Consider the following 23,661-nt stretch of genomic DNA (forward strand, 5'->3'; position numbering starts at 1 on the left):
GGGAGAGGCTCCCACCACTGCTGCTGCGCTCGCCAGCTGTGATCCCCACTTCTGGCTGAGCAGCGCTTCCCCTGTGGGAGTTCACTGACCACCAGGGGGCAGCTCCTGCATTGAGCATCTGCCCCCTGGTGGTCAGTGCGCATCATAGCGACCAGTCATTCCTCCGCTGTTCAGTTGATTTGCATATTAGCCTTTTATTATATAAGATAACACTACCCTCACCCTGCCCCCACTGCTCCCCATTCATTCATTCTCTATCCTTTTACTGTTTTATATTTCTTCTTAGTGGTTACCATTATCTGAAATTATCTTAAGTATATATTTTCTTATTTCTTTATTTTCCTGTCACACCCTCTAGATGGGAAACTCCATTAAGGTATGAGCCTCATCTGCCCATTTGTCATTATACTAATCAATGCCTATGAGGAGAGATGGCACATAGAAGGGCTTTATAAAAGTTAGTTACCCCCAAACTTTTTACTTTTCTCTTTATATGTCAGACCCTTTCACCATTATGCATTTTTTGTAGACTGTTCTTCTGTCTGAAATATCCTTCCCATCATTATTCCCTTGCAAAGTCCTACACATCCTTAAGAGGCATCTCAGAAGTCACCTTTTCAATGAAGCCTTCCCTGACTGTCCAAATCAACATTTAGTTGCTCTTTTTTTTCTGGAATTCATGTAGCCCTTTTGTTGATAACCTAGTTATAGCTGCTGTATCTGTATATGTGAGAATGGATTTCTATAAAACGATTAGAGTTGTTTAAAATAGAGCTAGCTCCTTGTGAGGAAGTGCTTATAGAAAGGATATGGAAATGGTCCAGGCTACTCTAAGCTGCTATATCTTGAGGAACCATCCTTTCTAGTCACTGCTCTTCCCAGAGGGTTAACATCTCTTGTGTTGAGGCCATATAGTTGAGAAGGGTGTCTGACATCTAGTAGGCATTTAACAAATTTTTAAAAAATGTATTGAATTAATAAAATATTTCTACCTTGTAAGGGAGACTAAAAGGTTCTGTACAAATTTGAAACTCCTGTGTTAGAAGAGTCCCAAAGGGATATGACAGCAATGCTGGTTTTTATACTTTAGGAGAAGCTATAACACTTTCCCCCAGTACAGTGATAGTGAAGTTGCTGGGTGGGGGGTGGAGTGTTTGGGGTGGGAGGCCCACTCTTTCTCCCCCAACTACTGACCTGCCGTACCAGTGAGTCTGGAACCTCCCTCACATGGAACAATTATTGGGAATCCCTGCTGTATTGACACTTTAATTATCTCCCATGTGCCAAGGGCATGCCTCCTCACCCCCTCACCTCCGTTGAAATTCAGCAGTCAAGGTCCCTAAGGCACTTAGCCTCTTCTCCATCATTGTCTCACTGACCCAGTTAATAGCATGTCCTTCCACACCACACAGACCTTCTGGGCTCCTGGGGGGCAGGAGGGAGCACTTACCCTTTCTTACCAGCTGTATGACCTCAGGCAAGTTACTTACCTGTTCTTAACTATATGTCCTCAGCTGCTCAAAAGAGTTAAAACTACCAGGATGTACACAGGGCCTTTACATGAGAAAGCAGCTGATAAATGATAACCCTTACTATTATTAGCTATTCTTTGGTCTGACCTTATCTTCTAACCTCTAAACCCACACTGGCTTCCAGTGCTTTCCTGCCAAATCAGAAGGTCCACAACTCCAGCTCCTTCTGTTTTGGCTGGTGGAGTCGGACTGATGCCTTTTCTGTCTGCAAATCCTCAACCCTGACCAGCCTGTTTTCTAGCCCCAAGAATGTTCATTTTCCATATGCTCCCCAGCTGGCTCCCAGCTCAATCTCTGGAGCATTCTTTTCAAGCATTACCTTTCCTTTAAAAAATGCAATACATTAATGGTTAGGATATCAAAGCAACTACACACGCGCACACACACACAACACACACGCATGGACACACACATGCATGGACACACGCACATACATTCACACATGCAAACACAAGCACTCCCACTCACCTCCATACATATCCATGTGAAAAGCCATCTAATTCATTAGGCTGTGTTTCACAATTTCCCAATAAACTTTTATGTTTTCTTGCCACAGAAACTTTTGTAATTGAATAGGCAATGTCATTATTGAACTCTTCAACAACTCAACTCAGCCAAACTCATCAGCGGCAACCAGCTTCTAGAAAAGACTTTTGATATCTCTGGGCCATTGCCTTCTGCACCTCCTTACTCCTCCCTACCGCTGTTCCCCACCACAGGCACATCTGCACTTGTTTCATTGGCCTTCCATACACTGTAACCAAACACAGGCTGAGGACTGAAGGCAGCAAATCCATGGTCGTTCAGAGTGCTTCAACCTGCTCTGTGGTTCTTCTCTTCCAAGCTGGGCCAACCTCCATCTGGAGCCAACCAAACACCCAGGGCTTCCAGTCACCACAGAGGCACTTGTGTTCCGCTCACTGTGAAACACGTGTGCCCTTTGAGAAGTCCACTTGCCCACTGTTACTTGAGAAGGCTATGTAAGGACTTTGGGTCTCCTAAGACTCGGGGTGGGGACCTGAGGAAGAGAGTCAGGCTGAAGAAGGTTCCAGTGAGAGAGCCAGTCTCCAGTGGCTGTGGCAACTCCTGGGTGTGTGGAACCAAGCATGTTCAAGGCCCTCCGGCCAGGGTTGTTGGGGGTGAGTGGGTGGTAGAGAATTGTTTGCTCTCCAGGCTTCAGAGTAGCGCTGGAACTCTGTGAGGCAAAGCTGGGCCTTGCCGAGGTCCTGGTGTTGGCTTTGCACATCCAGGGCTGTCAGAGCTTAAAGCCTGGGGGTAGGGGGGTGGGGTGGGTGTTGCATCTTCCTGGTGAAGCCAGACAAATCTCCAGGTAGCCATAAACTGACTACACATATTTCATTCTCAAACACATGTTCAAAGGTGATAAAATAAATGCAGATGGTTTCTCCAAGCCTCAATGGAGGGTTTTTACATCAAGTAATTGAACTAAAAAGCACACATAAACACACAGGCAGGAAAGGGACCCAACAAAGAAATTCTCAGAAACACCAAACCCTAAAACACTAGCCTGGAGAAAGCACTGTTGGACACAGTGAGAGGGACTGAGTGAGGGAGAGAATGAAAACAAGAACAAAGCTGTCTCATACATTTGTAAAGAGGAATAACACACACACTCTCTCTCTTTCAGAAAATTAAACAGATTGCTAGTAGTTTTGTTGAGAAGGGTTAGAAGTCCTTCCCTGGTGTGTCAACTGAGAAGGATTCAAGGCCTGTCAGTAGGATTGGGCCAGTGGCACTGAGCAAATGCTACTCTGGGGACTGCCTCCCACGGGATGGTTGATACACTTCCACTGTGAAGTGTAGAAATTCCTACCAGAATTCCACAATGAGGGCTCCTGCAAATCCCCCAAAAGCCAGCTATTGTCATCGTCGTCATCATCATCATCAAAAGCAGAAGCATCAATCATCATCATCATGTTACACTCCAGGGGGTGTGTGCTAGGAAATGGATGTTTTCATTACACTGCAAAACAATGTTATAAGTAAGCACTATCCTCATTTTTATAGACAAAAAAACAAAGGTTCAGAGAGGTACAGTAACTTACTTAAATACACACAGCCCATAAATGCAAAAACCTTAGAGCGGGATAAGAGGGCAGACAGAAGCCTCCACCAATGGCCAACAGAACTTCTCAGCATAGCATTCATTAAGAAAGTGAGGACTGTCCAGTCTGCAGTAGAATCTCAGGATGCTGCTGAAAGCTCCCGATAGGACAGGTGATTTATCCAGTGATATCCAAGCAATAGGGGAGGGAGTGGAGTTTTCCAGGAGCCGGACACCAGCCCTCCAAGGCCCTCCTATCTCAGAGATGAGCAAAATTTTCAACCTATCAAGGTGGCAAATGTGCACACTGGATAGAAGTAAGCCTGCTATGAACCTTAAAGAAGGCTCTGTCCTGGGCCCATAAGCTCAACATGTTGACTTTGGCAGCATATGAATACCTTCTAAATGCTAATAATGTTACTGAAATGGACCTGGATAATTCTTCATTGCACTGAGACCCAGCATGGGAGAGGCAGAGTTGTCACATGGCCTGAAGCCTAGAGTTCCTTTCAGGAAACTTTCACTCATCCTCAGGTTCACTTTCTCCTCAGAGTGGTACTTGTCCTCAAAGCATGCTGCCCCAGGCCCACTCTGGACATGCAGGCAAACTCCTTCCATTCAAGGAAGAGCCCTGCTGTTTAAGGACCATGGCTTTCCAGGCTGCGATCTGGGGTCTCTGTCACCCAAGCCCATTCCCCCAGGCAGCCAGACCCTCTAGACCAGTGGTTCTCAACCTTTCTAATGCCGCAACCCTTTAATACAGTTCCTCATTTTGTGGTGACCCCCAACCATAAAATTATTTTCGTTGCTACTTCATAACTGTAATTTTGCTACTGTTATGAATTGTAATGTAAATATCTGTGTTTTCCGATGGTCTTAGGCTCTACAGCAGCAGTTCTCAACAGTTGAGAACCTGTGGGCCACCCACAGGTTGAGAACCGCTAGCAGGGTCACCTAAGACTATCAGAAAACACAGACATTTCCGATTCATTAACAGTAGCAAAATTACAGTTATGAAGTAGCAACGAAAATAATTTTTTGGTTGGGGGTCACCACAACATGAGGAACTGTATTAAAGGGTCGTGGCATTAGAAAGGTTGAGAACCACTGCTCTAGACAATCCCACTACTCATTTGGAATAGAAGTTCCAGAAGAGGAACATAAATTCCAGCTTGAGAACTGGGCTTGGGTCAAACATAAGACTTCCACTCTCCTATCAGTGGGTTTGCTGTGTTTTTGCCATAGGCTCATGAAACAAGAGGTTAAAAGGATTCCATGCAGAAAACTGTGCTTTTCATTTCTCTAGGATTTCAATGTTTACTCTGAAATGCAGTGTGCCGTGCAGAAGGGGGAAAGGGAAGGACTAGTGAGGAGAAAACAAGACTGTCATCATTCAAACAAGTATTTAAATATTCACTTGCTACTTACCTGCTCAGTGGTCATGGGCAACTTAAATCCTCAAGCCTCAGTTTCCTCACCTGTTAACTAGAGATGATCATGACTACCTCACAGGACTTGTGACAACTAATGGTGGCCATGTTTGAAAGTGCCTAGCACATAGGGGGCACAGGGCCAATTCTTCATTTCCTGCCCTCCTATTTTAGGAATCTAGAATCACGTGCAGTAGAATGATGCTCTTAACCAAGTTACTGCCATTTGCTGAGACTATTTCAAGGGCTCATGGCACAGAAAGGACACATCTTCTATTAGGTATGTGTCAGAGAGATCTCAGGGTTTGTGGCTGTTCTAGATACAGAGAGCACACGTGGGCCTTGAAGGCAGGACAATCCATGGAAAGCTCAGGGTAGGGTTGCAGGTCAGTGATGGCAGCTTCTATAGTGGGATAGGGGCACCTTGCATCTTAAAGACGGGAGATGATATTCCTTAGGCTCCAGCCCCAAGAGTGTGAACTACTTCCCACTGGGAAAAGGACTTGGGGACCACTAGTGTCCTCCTCAGACCTACCATGGCAGAACAGGTGTGGCTATCCCCACAGGGACCCCCTCCACTGCTGTGACTCCTTCTGGGACCCAACAGGCATTAGGAAGGTTCCTTCCATTTGAGCTTGTACATTTCAAAGTGATGAATGAACCAAACATGATACAGAGGAACACAAGAGCTGAAAGAGAGGAGGAGGAGAGGGGAGGATGGACTAGAACTCTTGAATGCCTACCCTCAGCTAGACGTCTACAGGGGCAACTTAGCTGAATCCCCAAGACAGCCTGGGAGGTAGGCAGGATCCCCATCTCACTTTCTGTCCCTGAGAAACATGGGCTCAGGGAGGCCTCCAAACCTTACCCCAAGTCACAGGGGAGGAGCTGGACTTTGAACCCCGGTCTGACTGCAAAGCCAGAGCATTTTCTAATTCCTCATGCAGCTCTAGGAGGCACCTCCAGGGGAGGGAGGAGGCCAGGCGCCAAAGGATCTCTGATGAGTCAGTTCTCTTCTGTGGGTAGATTATTCATGATCCATTTCAGTTTGCTTCTGCGTAACCATACAATTATTGTTACAAACAGTTAAAAATTTTTTTCCTATGTGTCTAAAGGATGAAAACCACTTACAAAAGCAAAACAAACACCAAAGCCAAAACAAAACAAAATCCAACCCTTAAACAACCCCAAACAACAAATGTGCTGAAAAGAAACTTCCAAAACTAAAATTGCCAGGTTTGCTGTTACTGTTCTGGGACCATACCACTGGGGCAGATCACAATTCTGATTGGCAAAGTGGATCCATGTGGGTAAGAGAGAGTAGGATACCACCATTCTAGGTGAGCAGAGAGAGGAGAGCAAGTTATTGACAGTGAATTTGCCACCCAAATTAAGCATGGGGCTCAAAGCTACTGGGTAATGTTTTCAATGGAGGTGAAAACAGTTCTTTTAATTAATCAAACATGAAGTATACCAGGAGGGGGATATTACTGTGTCTATACACAACTCTGACATCATCTGATTTTAACAAGTTTACTAAAACGACAGTCATGGCCTTGACAATACTGAATGCAAAATACTGGTGTACACAGATTTTACAGAGCGGCTCCTGGGAGGTGGGTCACAAAATAAGGTTTAACAGATGGGAGAGGCCTGAGAGAAGGCAAGCACACGGATTTTATTGAGAAAAAAAAGCTTATATACTGTAGGGTTGCTGAAGTTTAATAAATAAAGGTCAACTTATAATATATAAAAACAATATAAACATTTATATGCTACATGCATATCATATAATTTAAAGTAATAATTTATATATAGGGAGAGATGCCAATCTATGTTCTTCCGATCTTTCTCGACAAGGCACACACACAGGAGGTGTCTATCCGTATCCATCGCCAGCCTACGAGTTTATTGTTTTCTGACGTCAGTGCTCGGACATAGGTTTGGGATGTTTTGCACTGAGAGTTCCAGTGTTTATCGTCAATTCCCCTGCAACCGTTTTTGACAGGCCTGGCTTCTTTACATCTTGTCTCATAAAAATATTGTTTGACGGGAGAGTTGCCGGTTTTGATCTCCCCCAGCACCGTGACCTGGTGTCCCCGAATGTCGATGGCCGATGACTTGTCTGTCACCCACAGACTCTCACTGTCACACACGGAGTACTCCCCTCGGTGACTCTTGTGCTCTGCGTACCTCTTCCGCCGTGATGTTCTGTTCGCCACCTCGGGGTTGCCCACGTAATCCTCCATGAGATACAAGGGAGGGGGCTCCAAGGGGGTGCTATCGCTCAGCAGGACCCGGGGGGAGTTGTAGCGTCTCTGTTGCCGCAGCAATTCCGTGTCCATTGCAATCATTGGCTGGAACTCTGACTTGGCGGGCTCGCCCTGCTCCGGCTCTCGGGGGGCCTCGGCTTTAGGCAGCGTGCTCTGGTAGTTCTCCTTAACGTCCACCATCTGCTTGGAAAGCTTGTTTTTCAAAATATCTGCCTGGATCAGCTTAATAATCAGGGAATTTAGCGAGTCTTCTGGCAAACTCCTTTGATCCATGTTGTTACCTTGGATGCCACGGAGATAAGCGAGAAATATCACATAAAACAAGATGGACATCACCTTGTTCACCTGTAAGATCTGAAAAGGAAACACAGGTGTTACTAGCAGGCTGTGGTAGCTGACGTCATTCTGGGACCAGCTACCTGAGCCAGAGTGTCCCTGTGCGGGTAAGAGAGAGCAGGGTGCCACCATTCTAGGTGAGCAAACAAAACTCTGATGTCTCAAGACAGAGCTCGTCGATCTCGGTCCCCAACTCTGGGAATCTAAAGTGTTCTTCTCTCCTAGACTTCCAAGTGCCTTCAGCTCAAGTCTGTCTTCTAGCACTGTGGCTGTGTGATAGGGAAAGAGATTGTGTGTGTGTGTGTGTGTGTGTGTGTGTGTGTGTGTGTGTGTGTGTGTACAAGTTGCATAAGCAGGAGGGAGAGAGCAAAGCATATTTTTAAAACAAAATGAGCCAAAAACATTTCTGGAGAGAATTACAGATTAAAAGGGTTAGGTCTCTTCCTAGGACCCAGGGCACAAAGGCCGAGGCAGGAGGAGAGTGCATGCCAGCCCTTCTGCCTCTGCTCTTTGCTATTCACACAGCCCCCACTGCTCTTGCATCTGATGTCTGCTCTATCCGCAGCCTTCTGTTGGGTGTGGACAATGTCCTACCACTTCTTTAGACATCACTTGAGCCTACAAAGACCACAGCCCACTCCACCTTGGCAAATCATGAAGAAGTTAAAACTGAAAATTATAAATGCATATTTACAGCTTTTTATTGGCAACAGCAGCCTTGCAAATGTCTCAAAAGACAGAGCTCTACTGCCCCCACCCCCCCCACCCCAAATGCAGCCCTTGGAGTCTCTCAAAGGAATACCATGCAGCTGGGGTTGGGTTGGTTGCTTCTTTATGGTGACATCAAGAGAAGGGCTCAGCCCTGACTGGGCCATGTCTGGTGGAGCTGTTCTCCTCCCCTTGTAAAGGACCATGTGGGGCCACTACCTACTCTGTGAGAGGGCCTGAGTTTCAGGGTGCTCTGCCAAGCTCTCCAGTGAACATGCTTTCCCAGGACACCCAACTGCTCCGCACAGACTGTCTTCATTCACAAGATGGCAGCAGAAGCTGGAGAGGCAGCAACAACCAGCTGAAATTAATGAGCCGGACTTGCCTTGAACTGCAAGTTTCCTTGCTGATTAATTGTTCTTGTTTAGTTTATTACAGTTTTCATTACAAAAAGTCTCAGTGGTTAGATTTCCAATTCTGTTATGTCCTTGTTTAAATGGCATTTTTAACCCATCAACACACTCATTCTGTTGCCATAGCAGAACATCAACATGAGGTTTCCACTGAGTCTGTGTGGAATTAGTGGGCTGATCTCAAGATACCATCCATGTTGGTCTCTCCCTCACTAGAGCAAAGCCCTGATTCTCAAAAGCTTGGCCCTGGAAGAGACTCTCAGGGTGGCTGCATGGGTAATCCCATGGTTAATACCCTGTTATTCACACCACCCACCGGGAGGTATCCATTCTTTAATCACCATTGCTATCACCTCGCTGGCCCCCAGGGGTATACTGTTTCCTCTTTAAAGCTATGTGTAAGCACGAAAAATAAAAGCCCTTCCCTTGGTTCACCTTTGGCACTTTCCGAAAGATTTTACTAAATCCGGGGGAAACAGAAGAGAAATAAACAAAGGTGGCATGAGAAATAGAAAAGCCATCCTGCTTACCCAGTATCTGTGCCTGAGCCTGTCCACACTAACTTGTTCCCAGGACTTACAGATGCAGCCTCTTTTCCCATCTTGTCTGAAGAACTGTTCTCTTATCCCCAAAGGCCAGCAAGCAATGTTGCAGGCACTTTGTTCCAATTTCCGCCTCTCTCTGATAAGGAGACCATCTTTTTTCCATGGGAACCACTTTGTGGACAACTTACTCCCTCAAGGTTAAAGCTGAGCAAAGGATTCTAGCTTTGCTGCCCAACCCTAGAGTTTGCCCTAGGAATCATATTATTCCAGGAAAATGGTTCCCACAGGACAACTCATCTCCCTCTCACTCTGCATATAAGTGACATTTCCTTCAATCTTGCAGGACCAACAAAATGAAACTTGAAAAACACAAGTATATCCTACATACCACTAGAACAGGGGTGGGGAACCTTTTTTCTGCCAAGGGTCATTTGGATATTTATAACATCATTCTTGAGCCATACAAAATTATCAACTTAAAAATTAGCGTACTATATTTGGTCAAACATTTAATTAACTCACCCCTAATGCCTTGGCCGGGCCAGACCAAATGATTTTGCAGGCCTTATACGGCCCAAGGGCCAGACATTCCCCACCCCTGCACTAGAATTATACCCCCTTCTTCCACCTCCCCACTTCCAAACAGAATAAAGCTTCAATAACATAATTTGAGACTAAATGTTTATGAAAAATTTTTATTAAATCCCCTCAAATCACTGAAACCGGTTTGGCTCAGTGGATAGAGCGTCGGCCTGCGGACTGAAGGGTCCCGGGTTCGATTCCGGTCAAGGGCATGTACCTTGGTTGCGGGCACATCCCGAGTGGGAGGTGTGCAGGAGGCAACTGATTGATGTTTCTCTCTCATTGATGTTTCTAGCTCTCTATCCCTCTCCCTTCCTCTCTGTAAAATATCAATAAAATATATTTAAAAAAAATCCCCTCAAATCCAGCCACTATAAACACAGAATATGCAGAATATCTGCTCATAAGGAAATCGATCAAGTATGGTTAGTGGGGAGAGGTCCCAGGTAGAATAAAAGTCAATGTATAGATTAACAAGGTCAATACAAGGGTGAGTTGATAGGAAGAATGAAAGATGATACCAATGGTTTGGGAATGCATCTTTATTGCTGGTGGAGCCCCATACAGAATTACAGGGTATTAAACGGAGAAGATCATTTAATCCAATTCCTTCATTTTATAGAAGAGGAAAGCCTAAACCACAGTTTAAAGAAGAGGGGAGACACGAGGGAAAGAGAGAAGAGTTCTTTGCACTTCAGGCCTAACCTCCCTTTTCATCATATTACGATTAGGCTCTTACATTCTATGCCCCAACCTCATTCACGCTTCAGAAGGTACTTGGATGTGCTTTATAAGCCATGTGCACGTGTGCTCCCCTCACCTTGCACACTTTCATCACCTCTCCGTGGAAATTTTACCCATTCCTCCTTGCTTGGTTCAAAAACTACCTTTTCTAAGAGGCTCCCAGCAGCAGCAATTGCCACTTCCTTTGCATTTCCTGCAGCATGTTTTCCAATGACAATGGTGACAGGTATGGCATCCTTCATGGCATCACATGGCTTACTTTCTAGACTCTCTCTTCTCTGAGGTCAGGAGCCCCTTTCTCCCTGCTTGTGTCTGTGCCTCTCCCTGCTGTCCACACCACAGTGCACACAGGTGGAGGTGGAAGTCTGGGTGCCATGAGTCAGAGCTGGAAGTGAGGGTGGCTGAAGGCAGAACCAGTTTTGTAATGTGCAGGGCCTCATCAAAAGTTATTTAGAGGCAGGGTGGCTTCAGGAGGTGTGACTGTGTTTGAGCCAATGTGCAGAGTCTCCAGGCACATGTCCCATTCTCCCATTACACTTCACTTACAAAACACATATTCAGAGATAAAGTTCTTAAGAATTTCAAGATGACAACAACAGAGCATTGAACCCTGAGTTCAATGGGGTCCTCTTTCTGAGTGGAAGGCCACTGAATTGATGCACACCCATAAAGCCAGCTTTGGCTATAGGAGCTAAGATGTTCTATCTTGGGAAACAGTTTGAAGGTAGAGTAGAAATCCATTTTTGGTCAGGAGGGATGGGCAAAGCCCACAGATTACTGCATTAAGAGTGTCATGTTCAGAGTGGTGGAGAGGAGATATGACATTGGTGGTAATCTGGCAGAGAGAGCCTGGGGTTGTAGAGGTGGGGAGGAAGGCCCTTGAGACTGCTTTCTCCTCCAGGCTGCAGTGACAGAGGATGGAGGGAGCTGAATGAAGTGGTGGGAGAGGTCAACATTGTCAGGAAGAAATATTTTTTTAAAGAATAGTTTATTGATTTTGAGAAAGAGAGGAAGGGGGGATGGGAGGAGAGAGAGAGAGAGAGAGAGAGAGAGAGAGAGAGAGAGAGAGAGAGAGAGAGAAGGAAAGAGAGGGAGAGGGAGAGGGAGAGGGAGAGGGAGAGGGAGAGGGAGAGGGAGAGGGAGAGGGAGAGGGAGAGGGAGAGGGAGAGGGAGAGGGAGAGGGAGAGGGAGAGGGAGAGGGAGAGGGAGAGGAAGGGATGCGAGAGTGCAATATTGATCGGCTGACTCCTGCATACCCCCAACCAGGAATTGAACGAGCAACCTTCCAGTGCTCAGAAGAACACACAACCAACTGAGCCACACTGTGCAGGGCAGAGAGAAATATTTTATCACTGATCTTCCCATGACGGCATGGTGAGCACGAAAAGCAGATGGACTTTTAGTTGATTTTATTATTGTTTTTAAATTTTTTACCGACAATACTACTGCTTGTACAAATACAAAACTGATGGACTTTCCTACCACCCCATGTGGGTGCACCTTGCCTCTGGGAGACCGAAGGCATTTTGTGGGTTAGAATGCAGGTCTCCTGACTCTTTTAGACAGCCCTGCCCCCTTCAGGAGAACCAATACACAAACTCAGCACAAGGAAAGCAGGCCACCTCTGGTAGGGGTGGGGTGCGGGGGGGCAGTAGGGGCTTGCCTGGGGTGGGAAGGGCTGTGGGGGGGGGTTGTCAATTGGGGAAAGGGAAGACATATGTAAAACTTTAGACAATAAAAAAAGCACGGTAATAATATAAAAAGCTGCTTGTAGAAAATGGGCCTCTGTGACCCATCTCCAGCATAGTCAGCTTTTGATGAAAACAGTTGCTCAATTTCCCTAGGGCAAACAGAATGTAGGGAGGAGGGAAGAGGATATAAGAACAAAGAACTGTGGATGTGGGCCAGCATCATGGTAGAAACCCCTGAGCCACCTGCCTCAACTAGACAGGGGGAAGTAGAGGCAACTAGAATAGGCCTAAGCCCAATTTTTTTAGACGGTCCGATGGGGAGACAATAAGACTTAGGCAACGTATGAGGAAACAGGTGACCACATAGTACTCAGCCAATGAGGAACCAGAGGAGGGACTGAATAAATAGGCTGTGTTTGCTGCCCCAGGTGTGACTGTACAACTGGACAGACACCTGCTCTCGAGGATATACTAAAAGTGTCATTTTCGCCATACTTCTTTCTCTAAGTCTGTTATTTGAATTCAGACAAGTGAGCATTTCTCACACTGCTCAAAGCCCCTGATCCCACCATTTCTGGATCTGGACTGTTTATTACCAGCACATCCCAAACCTTGCCACATTCCTCTGTAATCAGCAGTGAAAATGACCATCTGCAGGCTGGTAAGTGTTCCTGAACTATTTGCAAAGCTGCATTAAAACCCAGCAGGCAAGAAACCAAGATGGCAGCATAAGGTATACACCTGTATGTGCTGCCTCTCACAACCACACTGAAACTACAACTAAAAGACAAAACGACTATCACCCAGAACCATGGGAAAGCTGGCTGAGAGGAAGTTCTACAACTAGAAGGAAAGAAAAAAGCACAATGAGACTGGGTAGGAGGTGCAAAGCTGTGGAAAAGCAGAGGTACAGAGGCGTGCGCTGAGAGGGCTGGCAACTGAGGACACGGTTGTCTTTTTCAAGCGGGAGGGAGACACAAGCTCCTGACTGCTCTGAACTCCAGTTTCCGGTGAGACTCTGGGACTCAGACTCCTACGGGGAGAAACTGGACTGTCTGGCATCGGATTGGAAAGTGAGGGTGGCTTTCTCACAGAAGTATGCACAGGAATCATTGGGACTTGGGGACGCGGAAATGCAGAGACCCAGAGAGGGCTGACTGGCAGCCATCGCTGTTTGCCATGCCCTAGTGATTCCCTGAGACCCCGCCTGCCCAATTTACAAACACACCCAAACTGTGTGCAGTGGTTTTTGCATATGAATGGCCTGCCCTATCGCAGCTTAACCTAACAAACTGCAGCTGGGTCAGCTCCAAAACTTCCAAACCCCAAGCAAAGAGGAGAAATCTGCAGATCTTGCATAGCTCCTGCTGGGTGGCCTCAGATAGTAGTGACTTGCACCTCCTTGAAGATCCAGGAGCCAGTGTACCTAGTGGTCAGTGTGAGATGACACCAGATTTCAACTCTTCACATCCATAAGCGACACATTCAAGAGGCAGACTCAGTGAGCACCAAAGCCCCACTGAAGCAAGTCCTGCCCCATAAGGGTGTCTCCAGCACAGCAGTTCTTCCATTATGGACACAGCTGATTGTGTCTGAAGGTCAATTCCTCCCAGTGCACCAATAGCAATCAAGGCTTAACTACAACAAGACTGTGTACCCAGCCCACAAAGGGGTGTACCAAGAGTGTTCACCTCAGGTGATTGGGGAGGCTGAGCCACTGGGTCCTATAGGTCACCTACCACACAAAGCCACTCCAACACAGGGAAGCAGCCAAAATGTGGAGACAAAGAAACATGTCACGAATGAAAGAAATGGAGGAAAGCAAACGACTAGATATAGAGTTCAAAACCACAGTTATAAGGTTATTCAAGAATCTTCTAGAAACCGCCGAGAAACGTAGTGAGATCTCCGAGGGACTTAGTGAGACCTTCAAGGATCTTAATGAGAATGCCAAAAAAAAAATGGAAAAGGACCAGTCAGAAATTAAGCATACACTGTCTGAAATACAGAATAATATACAGAAATCCAACAGTAGACTAGAGGACCCCAAGAATCAAACCAAAGATTTGAAATATGAGGAAGCAAAAAACACCCAACCAGAAAAACAAAAAGAAAAAAAGAATAAAAAAATATGAAGATAGTGTAAGGAACCTCTGGGACAACTTCAAGTGTACCAACATCCGAATTATGGGGGTGCCAGAAGAAGAGAGAGAGCAAGATATTGAAAATCTATTTGAAGAAATAATGACAGAAAACTTTCCTTACCTGGTGAAAGAAATATACTTACAAGGCCAAGAAGTGCAGAGAACCCCAAACAAAAGGAATCCAAGAGGACCACACCAAGACACATCATAATTAAAATGCCAAGGGCAAAAGACAGAGAGAATCTTGAAAGCAGCAAGAGAAAAACAGTTAGTTACCTACAAGGGAGTACCCATATGACTGTCAGCTGATTTCTCAACAGAAACTATGCAGGCCAGACGGGAGTGCCAAGAAATATTCAAAGTGATGAACAGCAAGAACCTACAACCAAGATTATTCTACCCAGCAACACTATCATTCAGAATTGAAGGTCAGATAAAGAGCTTCATAGACAAGAAAAAGCTAAAGGAGTTCATCACCACCAAACCAGTATTATATGAAATGCTGAAGGGTATTCTTTAAGAAGAGGAAAAAGAAGAAAAAGGTAAAGATAAAAATTATGAACAACAAAGTGACCACAAATACATATCTATCAACAAGTGAATCTAAAAATCAAGTCAATAAAAAAAATCTGATAAACAGAATAAACTGGTGAATATAATAGAATCAGGGGCATAGAAAGGGAGTGGACTGACAATTCTCGGGGGGAAGGGGGAGTGAGGGGTGCGGGAAGAGATTGGACAAAAATCTTACACCTATGGATGAGGACAGTGGTGGGGGGTAAGGGCATGGGCAGGGGAATCAGGTGGAGGGGAGTTATGGGGGGGAAAAAGAGGAACATCTGTAATAATCTGAACAATAAAGATTTATTTAAAAACAAAACAAAACAAAACAAAAAACCCAGCATGCTGCCTACAGACTCCACGCGATAATCTGCTTTCAGCTTTTGCCATAAAGAGCAAGCCAATGAATGTTGGTAGGAGAACTCACCAGGACGAAAGGTAGGAAATCATAAATGACCCTAGATAACCTCTTCGTTTTTACAAATAAGGAAACTGAGGCTTGGCGTGGTGGTGAATGGAGTTGTCTGAGGTCAGACTGCTCCATAACAGCAGAGAGTGACAGGTGGCAATCAGTTCTTTAGCTCAACAAAAACCATGTGGCTTGTGCCTGATTGGTTATTGGGAGGGCTAAGTAATGAAGTCTATATGAGAGCACTTAGCACAGTAATGGCATAGAGTGAGGCACTGGAAATAGGACTTGAACATAAACCCGAGTTACCTGTGGCGGCAGAGATGCTGTGTGCCTGACCCGTATGCACACATATAAAGTACTGGAGGGGCTGTGAAGAGGGAAGGCAGTGCTAGTGCAGCCTGGCAAGGCACATCAGTGATGTTTGGGATTTAGAGAGACGTCTACGCTGGGGCTCACTGGGGTTCATAAGCAATGAACCTGCTATGTTATCACTGTCGGCATGTCTCCTTTTTTATGATGAAGCCATGTCTTCTTCATCCACATGTGCCTGACGCCTAGCTCAGGGCTGGTCTCATTTATTGAATGAGCGCCCACTTCAATCGAGATCTACCAAAGACACAGCTCACTGGCCCACGATCTGTATGGACTTCTGCCAAGTCTGGTTTGGAAGCCAATCAACTCTGCCTTCTTTTCCCAAAGAAAATACAGGCCCTGGCTCTGAAGTGGGCCCTGGTCCCTAGGCTCTTCTTGGCTCTAATTGGAAAAAGACCTGTTAAAGACCTCAGTAAAACCCCCTTCCTACACTCTCCCCAGTGCCCACTTCCTCTGCTCAGAGCTTTCCAAGATCCTGACCAACTTGCATATGCTGTTTTCCTCACTTACAAATGCTTTCCCACATATGGTGTTTTCTCGGTCCCTGGAGCAACATTCCTACAAGGTTTCACCATCCCTCAAAATACTCAAAAGAGAGCAATTTCTGATTCCTCCTTTTTGGCGCAGTTTATAATACACACTGAGGGGTTTGGGGTATTCAAGAAGCAGATGAAATGGAAAAGGAAGCTGAGGTAAAGAGTGGTACAGGATCTGACCCATAGCAAGCACCAGGTCTGCCCTGCGCACCAGGTCTGCCCTGCTCACATACGAGTTGGGGCCTGTATCCACTGAGTTCCAATTCCCCTCTCCCCACACTCTCTACCTCCTCCAACCATATACCAGAGACCTCACTTATTCCTTACATATGGAGTAGATTTTTAGTCTGGTCAGAGTGGGAGCACAAGAACAAAAATGCTACATGCCATGTACTGACATACATTCAATCTTTAATCTTTTTTGTTGTTGTTGTTGTTGTTGTTTGTTAATCCTCATCCAAAGATATTTTTTTCTATTGATTTTTAGAGAGAGTGGAAGGGAGGGGGAGAGAGAAAGAGAGAGAGAGAGAGAGAGAGAAACATCAATGTGAGACACATTGATTGCTTGCCTCCCAGACATGCCCCAACCGGGCCGTGGATCAAGCCTGCAACCAAGGTATGTGCCCTTGACTGGAATTGAACCCAGGACCCTTTAGTCCACAGGCCAATGCTCTAAACACTGAGAAAAACCAGTTAGGACCAATCTTTAATCTTGATAACCATTCCTCTGAGTTCATTTCCCATTTCATATGGGGAAATTGAGGCACAAGTTTATTTAATAACTAGCTAATAAGCAGCAGAGCCTTGGTCTGATCATAGTCTGCATCTGGAATTGATGCCCTTAATGATTATACTGCGCTATCTGTCTGTCCCTGTGTTCAAACATTCCAGAGAGTTTATATCGAAAGGAAGCTCACGTTCCAAGCTCAGAGCCAGGACAGCTGCCACCAGCAGGTTGAGTGTCTCCCCAAGAAGGCTCAGCTGCAAGCAGAGTTTCCAGGGATTTGAGGCCACCACTCTGGTCTCCTCCTCCCATGTCCATCCCACCAAGGCCGTGTGTTGCAGTGGACACAGCACTGGCTGGACCTTCTCCAACTCTAATTGGCACCAGTGCTGAAAATCAGGGTGACTTATGAAGACACAGACTCCAGCTTTCCTCAGGGAGGAGGCATGAGATCAAATGTGGAAGCACTTTTAAACCTGCCAAGTTTTTAATATGCAAATTCAAGAGATGTCATGATTTCTGGTACAGCGCCTTCCTCCAGAGGCAAATGCATCCTCTGGCTGGGGCGAACAAGGACACGGTCCCGCTGTATCCAGAAGGGCCTAAATCTTTGGAGAATTTATGCAGCTATGACATGGTCTCTGACTAATGCTAAGGGCTCAAAAGACCACATCCTGCCAGATAACCCTAACATCTTGTTCAGGGAATGGAAAGAGAGAGAGAGAGAGGTGGGAAAATGATAGATTTAAAATTGAATGACCAAAAGGAAAGGAATGAGGTGGAAATATTAAGCTAAGGCCATATAAAAGACCAGCAAAGCGTGTTCCCCAGATATTAATTGCAAAATTAACTCAATTTAGCTTTGTTCTGAACACAGGTCCTGAGGTCTAAAAATTAGGTAGTGGGGCCATGCAAAGACGTTCTGACACACGACGAGGTGAGGAGCAAGGAGAGACAGATTCTGGTGGAGCCTCTGCTGGGGATTGGTCTGGTTTTGGTTAATCTCTTTATTAATGATCCGAAGCAAAAGAGGGGGGGAAAGCAGCAGATTAATTAAAATGCACAGATGACGCTCAAAGGGAAGGTGCTACAAACACCGGTGAGGACAGACCAATTATTCCCCAGCACCCATGAGGGTTGGCAACCTGGAAATAGCATGATGAGATTCAAACTGGAAACATGTAGGTTAACTCACTGGGGGCCATATGAATCCAAAACCAACAAGGGAGGGAAAGGCTTGCAAAAGGATGAAGGGAAGGAATTATTACACGGAGTAAATGAGAAGTGAATTCACATGTATGGGGCTCACATGTATGTGAGTTTCCCCTGTAACGCAACGTTCGTTTCTAAAACCCACCTCATTCACTCTCAGCACACCTTTGGGGTCATGGCAACTATCACATTCCCTATCTTAAAAGTACACAAAAGTTCATAAAATGAGCTTCAGATAAGGCCCCAAATGGAGCCAAGATCAGAGAGTAAGTCAACAACTGCCACTGGAAGATGCACCGAGCATGCTTTGAATTCCCCAAAACCAAAAGTGAGGGGTGATCTAGAGAAGGAAGAGCCAGCCCACCCCCCTCGTCTCTCTCTCTCTCTCTCTGAGATTTCATTTGAAAATTGCCAACCTCTGGGCAGGTCTGCATCTACACAGAGTCAATACAGGACAGAGCAGAGGTAAGGAGAGAGATTCCTAGCCTGTTTTTTAAAAATCCCTCATTCTGCATAGTTCTTCTGTTAAAACTTAACTTAACTTGGGGTTCTGAATCTGACATACTTGGCCCACGGTTTGGACTAGGACAAGGTCCTCAGTTTTCACGAGATGCTGGCTTCCCAGTGGCAACAGGACACAGTCCACAGGACAAGCGTATTCCAGAATGAAACAAACAATAGAGAGAACCTTGGAAGGTTGACTTGCCTCGCTCAGAAAGGAATTTCTAAATTGGTCCTTCTTTGAGGCCAGAAAATGAGGAACAGAGATTCTTGAATGGACAAGGAACCTATATTCAAAACCAAGCTTGAGGTCCCAAGATGGAAATTGAAAGCTATGCGTTTGCTTTGCACAGCTGTTGGGAGGAATTTTACATTGTTCAAAGCATCCCCTCCTCTGGCCCCAAAGCAGTGAAAGATGGAAGGTATGGCACATGTCAAAACAATGCACACCAGCAGCTCCAAGAGGAAGGTAGCACAGTTATTCTTTAGGCTCAGGAACCCTCTGGCATGGTCCCATCTTGGCAAAAAGATCTGAAAGGAGCTTGGTGTGCCAACATGAGCCCCAGGAACCCCAGATTTGCTTTATCCTTTCTACACTGCAAACTCTCATTTCATGGCCAGAGGGTGGTCAAGGAAGGATCTGCCAGAGAAAATCTGTGTTAATCCAGCCATGGGCCATAAGGGCATTTATCTAGTAAATTTAGTTTTCTTTGTTTTGGGCACTAATATTCATCCATCATGGGCTTGTGCATACACGGGCATGGGCATGTACACACACACACACACACACACACACACACACACATACACACACACACACACACAGAGTGTAGCTCCCCAAGATGAGGATGGGTATGGTTAGGCTATTTCCAAATTATCATATCATTAAATATTCTGAGACATTTTGATTTCAGTTTCATTTTCTGCACCTCGGCTAACTCCATTTTCCATGTGTGAAAATACACAAGGCAAGGTTGCTTCAGTTACATACACAGTTTGGGATCCACCTAGTGCTAAACTCTTAGCATCAGAGAACTGCTCCAAGTCAACCTTTTTGTTTTTAATTTATGCCTCATGTTCCAGTTGGGTTTATATGTCAAGCATACGTGTTACTTGCAAAGTGCTATATAGCTGTAACTTAATATTATTACAGGGAGGGGTTGTTAATAATTATAATAAATTATGGTGATGATGGTGATGATAAAGTATCATTCTTATCTACCCAGCCAAAAATGAGTCTCAAAATGGCAGAATAAAGAAGTTGGCTTCATCCTCAGGGAAATCCCAAAGCATGACTTCCCTTCACACTCTGGATGCCTCTTCCAAACCAAGACCACAACTGGCTTGGCAACACCCAAACCTTTGACTGTGCATCAGCCAGAACAGCATCAGCAAGGCTGGGATCAACCAAACCATAATGGTTTGGCCCCAGGAGGACTTGGCCACAATAAGTGTGGTCAGATGGCAGCCTTTCTCCTCCAGTCTTGACAATCAGGCGTGTGTCAAACATAGCCTATGTCTCCCCCTCACGCCTCCTCCTGGCCCTACAGCCAATCTCTTTTCAGGAGGAAGAGGGGTTGGCAATGGTTTGTGGCTGTCTTTGCTCTGAATCCACTCTCCAGGAAATTGCCATGTCTGACGATTCCAAGGGTAAAGCTTCCTTCCACTCTGCTGGCGTCTCCTCCCTCTGCTCAACCTGGCTGCCATTGTTCACCTGAACACGAGAGGCGGCTATACAGTGACTTCCTGAGCCCCTTCTCATCCACTTGTGATGTGCACAGAGAAGGCTGGGTTGTGCACACAGGAGGCTGGGTTGTGCACACAGGAAGAAAATCCATCTCCCAACGAAACTGGAGTGTGTGGTAGGCACTTCATAATGTTATGACTCCAATCCCAAACAGTCTACTGACTCTTTCTGGGCAGCTGGGTGAGACTAAAAGCCAACCCAAAGCTTGTCCTTTGATAGCAATTTTGGCACCAATAGCCTGAACCCAAAGCTGTCTTTAATCACAGACACAGTCATAATAATCGCTAGTAATAACAGCTAGCATTGCCTGAGCCACGCCATATGCTAGGGACTTTGCAAGACACTTTACGTGGATTATCTCAATCCTCACAGACACGATTATTATCCCCACTTTGCATCTGAGGAAACTGAGGCTCAGAGGGATTAGGTCGCTTTGTCTGAGATCAAAAATCAATTGAGAGGCAGAGTCAAGATGCAAACCCATGTATGTAAACCCTCAGAACTCACTTTTAACCAATACCGTGTAACACCTTCCAATTCATTCCAGAGAGGCACTTGCCACTGGCTTGCAGTGAACTAGGCAACAAGCACCATGCTGGCAAATTAATGGTTCTTTCCTTTTTTAGAAAAAGAAACATCCAAGACAGGCCCTCTGAAACGTCAAGGACATTTCACTGTCTGAAGCTGGCATCACCAATTCATAGCAGCTGAAAAACGTATTTCTGTGACATGGGGCTAATGGGCTCATTTAGCTATGCTTCAGTTTCCCCAAATGGAAACTATGCCTTTCCTATTTCCTTATTTGATATGCACACAAAGAAGACCAATAACCCAGGGATTCTTTGTGAAAATTGCTGACATTTGGAAGGCGATACAGATTTCTGAGTCTTTGGTTTTCATTGGTGTTAGTATATTTGTAGTTGACAAGTAGAAATAAAATAACATGGTCTCTTGGCACATCTCCTGCTCTGATTTATGAATAAAAACCAACTCTGCTACTAACCAGCTTTGGGGCTGTGGGAGGACCATGGCTGGTCTTGGGGTCTCAGTTCCATACAGAATTTCTCCACGGGGGAGCTGCTGGTATTTCAGGAAGGAAAGTTCTTCATTGTTCAGTTTTGTCCCCTACACATGAAGCCCTGGCCCCCACCCACTTAATAACAATCATGTCCCCCAGTCATGGTAACAACTTTAAAAAAAAAGCACTCACACTTTTCCAAATACCATCTGAGGTGGCCTTATCCCTCCTAGTTAAGTATCACCTAACACAATGCTGGTGGACTACAGCAGTTGTTCTCAGCCATTTTTGGATCACTGACCTTTTTTAAAATGCAGTAAAAGCTAAAAATCCTTCCCCCTAATATATATATATATATATATATATATATATATATATATATATATATATATGCACATAAAGGGAAAAAATTCCAAAGTCATTTCAAGGCAGTTTATAGACTCTCTAAAGCTTAACCCAGAGACCCACCAATCCTCAATGAAGAATTCTTGAGCTAAATTCTGAGTCATTTCTGCACTAGTCCACATGATTCTCATTACTGGTCTCATTTTCTGGTCTTCCCTGTTTCTCTGTGTCCCTTTGAAGCTATGAAGCCAGGCAATGGGTTCCTAATCTTCTAGGATTCTCACACAATAGGAATTTTATGATGAGAAAGTGACTTGCCCAAAATGAAACAATAAATTAGTGGAAGAGCCAGAACTAGAACTCAGCTCTCCAGAGCAGCGGTCACCAACCTTTCAGACCTCACGTACCACCAGTGGCCCAGAGGATGAGCCCTGGACTGCTCATCTGGAACCAACACAGAATAGTATATTTAAAAATATAAAGATGGAAATCTGCCCACAAGGCTCAGTTGCCAGCAGGACTTTCTCATGGAGGCATAAAAGTCCCATGTGAGCCTGACCAATGCAGCATATTTAACACTACACTGGGCAAGGGCTGGGCCCCTGGCAGCTTCACCCAGCCCACAAGATAGCCCATGGAGGTAGCATCCTTCCCTCCTTCCTCTCACAAATATTTGTATATCTCCGTGCCATCACCCAGTAACATCCACACTCCTCAAGGGCTTTGGGACTTTGTGCATTTTCCTTTCCATCTCTCATCCTGCACCACTCTGGATGACTTCACCTCCAATCTGCTGGCTTTCCCATCCCTTTGGTCTCCCCGTTCTGCAACATCCTCAGGACGAGTGCTCTCTGTTATCTTGGAAACCTCACTGTTTCCGAAGAGCCAGATGCTATTATCCTCCAGGAGCACTGAGTGTGGCTGCACACTCTTTCAGGAGGAAGAGCTGGAGGCGGAGGATTGCAGAGCAGACACAGGACACTGGCCTGGGGAGACATCCCTGGAAGCTTGAGAGCAGAAGCTTTGGCGTACAGAGAGCCTCTCTGATATATCAGACAGCAGAAGTGGGTAAATTCATCACTCTATAGCAGGGTCTAGCCAAGCCAGAAAATACCAGGCACAAGCATGTTGCTCAATTAAAACACAGCTGCCGATTTTTTATTCTCTTTCCATCCAGAGGTGGTGTCCAGGTGCCCTCCCCTTGTGTGCAGGTGGCTTGTGGCTATTTTGACCACAGTATAGTGGAAGTAACAAGGTAAGGTATAAGAGGTCTTGCAGCTTCTTCCTGTTCTTGGAGCCTTGAGCTTCCATGTGAATCATCTGATAGCTGCGTGGCCACCATGCTAGAGAGGTCCCCTCCATGGTCTTCCAGCCGGCCTTGCCAAAGCTAGCCTTGCGAGTGAAGCTGGCCTGGATAACCTGGACCAGCCCATCAGCCAGCTGGGTACCGCCAGGCAACTTCTGTCAACGCCACAGGGGCACCGAAGGATCCCCCAAATCCAGCTCTACCCAAATCCCTCACATGCAAAATCATGACAAACAATAAAAATGGCTGTAGCTTTACACCATTAAGTTTTGGTGTGGTTTATTACACAGCAAAAGGTAAAAGTCATTGAATGAATTTGCTTAGAAGGGTATGGGTCAGGTCCTGGATCCGGGATGTAAAATGGGTCTGCAGGACAATGAATGCACTACTGACTACTGGAGGCTGGAGACCTGAAGAACAGGAATGTCACCTGAAAATGTGGCAGCCAGAAAGTGTGAAACCAC

General features: G+C 45.6%; 1 protein-coding gene across 2 annotated transcripts in view; it reads right to left on the minus strand.

The window, feature by feature from the left end:
• Positions 1-6,542: 6,542 nt before the first annotated feature.
• Positions 6,543-23,661, minus strand: part of NTF3 (neurotrophin 3) — a 72,213-nt gene continuing 55,094 nt past the window's right edge. For both annotated transcript variants that reach the window (XM_080660694.1, XM_080660693.1), the window contains exon 2: positions 6,543-7,654. In XM_080660694.1, coding sequence (XP_080516820.1) covers positions 6,860-7,654 — 795 coding nt within the window. In that variant the 3' untranslated portion in view covers positions 6,543-6,859. The remainder of the gene's footprint in view (positions 7,655-23,661) is intronic.

This window comes from Plecotus auritus (genome assembly GCF_963455305.1).
Source record: "Plecotus auritus genome assembly, chromosome: 3".
In the NCBI taxonomy this organism is placed as follows: Eukaryota; Metazoa; Chordata; class Mammalia; order Chiroptera; family Vespertilionidae; genus Plecotus; species Plecotus auritus.